The sequence below is a fragment of the Octopus bimaculoides genome, chromosome 8 (genome assembly GCF_001194135.2).
Source record: "Octopus bimaculoides isolate UCB-OBI-ISO-001 chromosome 8, ASM119413v2, whole genome shotgun sequence".
In the NCBI taxonomy this organism is placed as follows: domain Eukaryota; kingdom Metazoa; phylum Mollusca; class Cephalopoda; order Octopoda; family Octopodidae; genus Octopus; species Octopus bimaculoides.
The window spans coordinates 30601458-30607493 of record NC_068988.1 but is presented as its reverse complement, the minus strand read 5'-3'; the positions used below and the strand labels follow the sequence as shown (position 1 = coordinate 30607493).

Sequence of the window (6036 nt, the reverse complement as noted above, 5' to 3'; positions counted from 1 at the left end):
ATATATATAACTTTTATCATTCTTTCTTTTCTAATTTTCTTCAGATGAAGGACTAATGTCCAAAATGTCAAGACTCTTTCCTTTTTTTATAGCATTACACTAATACATTTGCTATAACTTGTCCACACGCCCATGTTATCTTCACTTTCTGCTCATTGCTGTGTGTGTGTGTGTGTGTGTGTGTGATATCAGTGTGTTATAGAAGGTAACATCAATGCAGATAAAACATTAAATATAATAAATAACAATAACAACAATATAGAAATTATCCTGCAGTAATTCTAATATGACACACAAGGTTCTGATATCCAACAAAATGCATAGATAACTCTGTCTCTCTTTCTCCTTCTCATTTTTAAAGATTTTGTAAAAGAGATTTTCACTCAAAGTATGAGGACCAATTACATATTGAAACGTTTAATATTTCTGTTCATTGTTTCAATCTCTTTGTTAATGTTATTTTTTTAATATTTAATCTTCACTCTGCATTGCTGTCAGCTTCCGTAACTGCAACTCACAACTTTTGAAATACTGTGTATTCCAAAAATGTCTGAAGCAAAAACGACAGCACACATTCCTTCTCAATAATTCATCCTTGATTTTTCCACAAGCATTTTCTCTCTCAAACATAGACTCAGGGAACTACTCGAAGATCAAATATTTATCTCTTTTATCTCTGTTTCCAACCAGATGATTCTACTGAAAGTTTCTATACAACAACAACTATACTTACAATGAATGAAAGTGATATTGTGAATTACACAAGTACTTATTCTTATCCAAATTCAACAAACGATAAATATATGAACGTAACAGTAGAGGAGAATACCACATTTTTTCAGAGTAATAACACCATAAACTCTACAATAGGTTGGTATCTATTATTCATTCTATAATGTAGTATCCATTCATTAAGATTTTAATGGTTGGAGCTCTTGTGTAAGGAGGTAGGTAACCCTCGGGGGTGACCATTTCTCCCTTGAGTCTTTTCAATGTAACCATTTCCTCAATTTAACAGCATGTTTACTAATGACAGTGGATTGGGGAACCGGTAGAGTATTGGACAAAATTTCTTGTGGCACTTGCCTTTTATATCTTTTCCTTGTTTCACTCATTAGATTATGGCCATACTCACTCATATTGCATATATATATATATATATATATATATATATATATATATATGTGTGTGTGTGTGTGTGTGTCTGTATACATACACACACACACACACACACACACTCAAACACACACACAACATCTTTCAATTTCCTTCTACCGAATCCACTCACAAGGTTTTAGTCAGCTCACAGCTATAATAGAAGACACATGCCCAAGGTGTCATACAGTGGAACTGAACCCAGCATCATGTGGTTGGGAAGCAAACTTCTTACCACACAGTCATGCCAGTATCTATTTTTAAAGTTCTCAGTTCAGATGCTGCTGGGGTTGATTTTACTATTAATGTTTCATGGAATGTTAAAATGAAACTGATCTAACTTTTATCCTGATCCTAATTCAGGCTAGCATTTTACAGTCATGTCTATTGATGTAATGAATATATAATTCTAAGCAACACATCATTCTATCTCACATTTCAGGCCTATCATTGTCAATTAGATTCCAAAAACTCTGTTCCCTGTCAAAAGAGGGCCAATGATAGGAGGTAAAATTTGAGCTCAGAATGCAAAGAACTGGAACTAATACTACAAGGCATTTTGTCCAATACTCTGGCAATTCCAACAATCCAGCCTGGAACTATTATTGCATTTATTGACCCTCAGAAGGAGGAAATGTGGAGTTTACCCTATTGGGGTTTGAGCTCAGAGCATAAACAATCCAAAACAAATAATGCAAAGCATGTTATCTAACACTCTAATAACTTTAATAAATTATTGGCCTGAGCCCAAGATAAAAATAAATGCTATGATTATTTGTTGTTGTCTTTTTTGTTTGATATTGTGTTTTTAACACAGCAAGTCCATCAGAGATGTTATTTCTGCAGCAGTTGGCCTATCAACTAAGTATATACATCAAGTGTGACACAGATGGCTTTGATATTTCATTTGATATTATAAATGTTTTAAAGTCAACTTTACATAATACAGTTCTATATTTAAGAGATGAGGAATTATGTACATTATTTACATTTGACAGATATTTGTCCTCATTTTGTTTGTTGTTCACACAACGTTTCGGCTGATATACCCGCCAGCCTTCATCAGGTGTCTTGGGGAAATTTCGAACCTGGGTTCTCGTTCCTAAGGTGTATTTTTCAATGTTGTTATTATTATTATTATTATTATTATTCAGGTCACCACTTGGAATCGAACTCGGAATCTTGGGGTTAGTAGCTTGTGCTCTTAACCACCATGCCATATGCCCGTGGGCATATAATAATAATAATAATAATAATAACAACATCGAAAAATACCTTAAGAATGAGAACCTAGGTTCGAAATTTCCCCAAGACACCTGATGAAGGCTGGAGGGTATATCAGCCGAAATGTTGTGTCAAAAACAAACAAGATAAGGACAAATATCCATCAAATGTAAATAATGTCAACTTTACATGATGATTTTTTGATTTTAAGAAAAGCAATACTTTATACTTTATTTACTTTTCAATTTGTAACTTTTATTCCCTGTAATTGTCTTTTGGTTGTCTCTTTATTTTTATAATTATTATTTGTCATTAAATTTCTCTTTTGATTTATTCTGCTCACATTTTATATACTCAAATATTGCTTTTTTTTTTTTTTTTTTTACTCTGCAGATTCTAACCTCAACCAAAATGTCACTTTCTCCAAACAAGAAACTTATTTGAAAAATGAAGCAGATTCAAATAATACACTAATGATAACTGTTCTAATCGGGACTTTATCAGTCGGAACTCTTCTCTTTGTTGCAGTAATTGTTGTCATCAGCAAAAAAATAATCGATGGCTGGCAGAAACGACATTATTCTAGAATAGATTATTTGGTCAATGGCATGTACAACTAGATTGATTTAAGATATACATACTCATGCTCAGACAAACACATATATGTTCATATATATAAGTACATATGTACATACTATATACATATATACATGCATGTTAAAATCATGACTAGTCTTCCAACTAAGACAGTATAATTCTTTCATATTTATGTGTATTCTTTAAATTCCTTTAAACCGTTATTTCTAATTGAAATTATGACCAAACTGGGGTTAAGGTTAAATAACTGTGATAAAAGCCAGAGATCAAGAAATATATTTTTGAGGGACTTTTGGTGAAGATGACACCAAATCTGATGACATATAAGACACTTTTTTTTTATTTTCAAAAAATGCCTTTAAAAAATCCCCTCACATCCCTCTAAGGTTTAATGCACTAAATACTAATTTTCCTGGATATGTGCAACTGCAACTGAAGTGCATCTAATATACCTGTAAGCTTTTTATGCCATCAATTACAGTAATTATTTTTTTGATATTTTCTTAAATCAATGTCACTCAATATGGTGAAGGATTAACATGATGGAGTGAAATAAAACATTAGGGACTTGGACAAAATGTCTTGAGTTTATTTTGTAATAACCTTTTCTGTTCTGGGGTGAAATTTTCCTGAGTAAACTTTGTACCCAAAGTACTAGTCATATGCTGGGGTTTCACTCAGTTGCATGAATTTGTACCTTGTTTCTATAAGTGAAACCAATTGTTTGTATGGTAAAATTTTTTCAAATGCACTCTCAGAGTGGTTGGTGTTATGAAGGGCATCCAGCTGTAGAAACCTTGCCATATCAGACTGCAGCCTTGTGCAGCCTCCCGGCTTACCAGTCCTCAATCAAACCATCCAACCCATGCCATCACGGAAAACAGACATTAAATGATGATGATAGTGATGATGATGAGATATTTTACATAAATTATTGGTGTCTCTATTTTCTCTTACAACTGGAAGCTTGTTATAAAGCTAATTATTTCAGTCCTGAAATTGAAGAGGTTTCTGTTATTCATATAAAATAAATGCATTGGACAGAATTAAGTGATGTGCATAAAAACATCATATATTACCACTGGTAGGGTTTGAACTCATAACTCGTGTTCCAGGCATTGATTTTTTTTTTTTTTTTTTTTTTTTTTTTTTTTTTTTTTTTTTTTTTTAATGTTGTAGTTCTGGGTGACAGGAAAATTATTTTTTTCGTTACTGTGTGGAGTGTGTATGGCGATCACATCGACTCCAGTGTTTCACTGGTACTTAAGTTATCAACCCTGAAACGATGGAAGGCAAAATCGATCTCGGCAGAATTTGAACGTAAAGACGGACGAAAAACCGCTAAGCATTTTGCCCGGCATACTAACGATTCTATTAGCTCGCAGTCTTAAACCTAAGATTAAGTCGCTTCATCTAAAGAACTGGACGACTCATCAGTTTTGGTGAAAGTTCTACTTAAAACGTTCGTATTAATTCTGCTGATGCTCTTTCAGCTTCAACTACTAACAGTGATATGTTTTTAGGAAAGTGGTTATACACCATTAGGTGTACACCTGCTTTCCTATATTAAATTCGGAATAAACGGAACGCAGAACTCTGAACTATCAACACAACAATATTTATTTATGTAGGAAAATAGGCAGCTTTAATCTTGGTTGCTGAGACGTTGGAATGTTGATGTGAGCCGTCCCCAGAGCTGAAATGATGGAGAGACAGCCCGACACGTCCATGCTCACAGCCGGCCGACCGAGAAAAGAGAGTGAAAAAAGCGGGAACGTTTAGATGTCGAACTCCACGCATGCGTGGACAAAAACACAGCAATAGCGACTGTACCTTTGGCGCCATATGACGTCACTACACGTTCATAGTAAAAATAAAAAAAACCAGTTGCCGTAAATTCGTAAATCGCATATACTGGAATTTGAATTCTGAGGATTCAGCTTGTATATTGCTTCCACGTAGTGTAACTTCTTTTGAAAAATCTTTACAGAACCGATTATTTAAATTTTTGAAACAATTTTCTCAACAAACATTTGTTCAGTGGCCGAGTAATTTTCATATAAGCACAACTATTTTGTAAACATTAACCAAATGTTTTGAGGTTTCTTTACATTTCTTTTTAAGCATCAATGCTATATTTTGATTATTAATATCGTTATCATATGCTTTCCGAAAAATATAAAAGCAAAATTATGCATGAAACGTAACGGTATTTGTATTTCGTTACTTAAATATTTTTTATCAATTTAGCATTGAAATATTTCTCTTTAAAACGAAGGTGTTTGTTCGAAGTACTGATGCGTCAATCTTCCGCAGAAGGTTACAGCAACGCAGATAAAACAATAAATATCGATAATAATAATAATAGGAAAGGAACCCAAATTTTAACGGGAAAAACATGTTAAGGGAGATCATTCACAAACCAAAATTTCATTCAAGGGACATAACTGTTTTACCCGCTTTGATAAAGTATAGCTGGGCGGAAGAATCTCATTACTATACTACGATGTGCACATCTTCATGTTATTCATTGAGTAGGTTTCAAAGCTGTGATGAAATAATATTCAAATATCTGTCAGGTCCTCGTAAAATAAGCACTGCTGAAATACACTGCCTTCACTTAGTGATCTGTAAATCAACCTACCCGTACGAAACGTTGATTTTACGCATTCAGGCTCAAGCTGTTTCCCCTCCATACATTTTTCTTTGAATCACAGCTCTTTTAGTTTCATCAGAAGATTCTTATACTATTTCTTAGTCAGCGTTCTCCCATCATCAGAGCTGAAGACTACACTATGCAAGATCAGATAATTAATATGTCTATCTATATACAAGTGTTCTAACGTATATAGATAGACATATATACATACGTCTATCTATATAGACGTATATATAGATAGTGGCTTCATGGTTAAGCAACACCCTTACGATGAACTGGCAAATGGAACAAGTTGAGGGCTCAGTTTGCTTGAGTGCTTGCGGCTCATTTACGATGTATTTTCTTGAGTGGACAGCAAGACCTGCTTTACTCCATGCCACTAAACCACAAGGATATATATA

General features: G+C 33.7%; 1 protein-coding gene across 2 annotated transcripts in view; it reads left to right on the top strand.

The window, feature by feature from the left end:
• LOC106881283 (uncharacterized) overlaps positions 1–3554 on the top strand; it is a 35899-nt gene extending 32345 nt beyond the window's left edge. Inside the window, exons 7-8 of one of the 2 annotated variants that reach the window (XM_014931614.2) lie at positions 691–870; positions 2773–3554. In XM_014931614.2, the coding sequence (XP_014787100.1) occupies positions 691–870; positions 2773–2999 (407 nt within the window). In that variant the 3' untranslated portion in view covers positions 3000–3554. Of the gene's footprint in view, positions 1–690; positions 871–1597; positions 1904–2772 lie in introns of those variants that run through there. The other variant, XM_052970035.1, reaches the window with a different exon arrangement.
• Positions 3555–6036: the final 2482 nt, after the last annotated feature.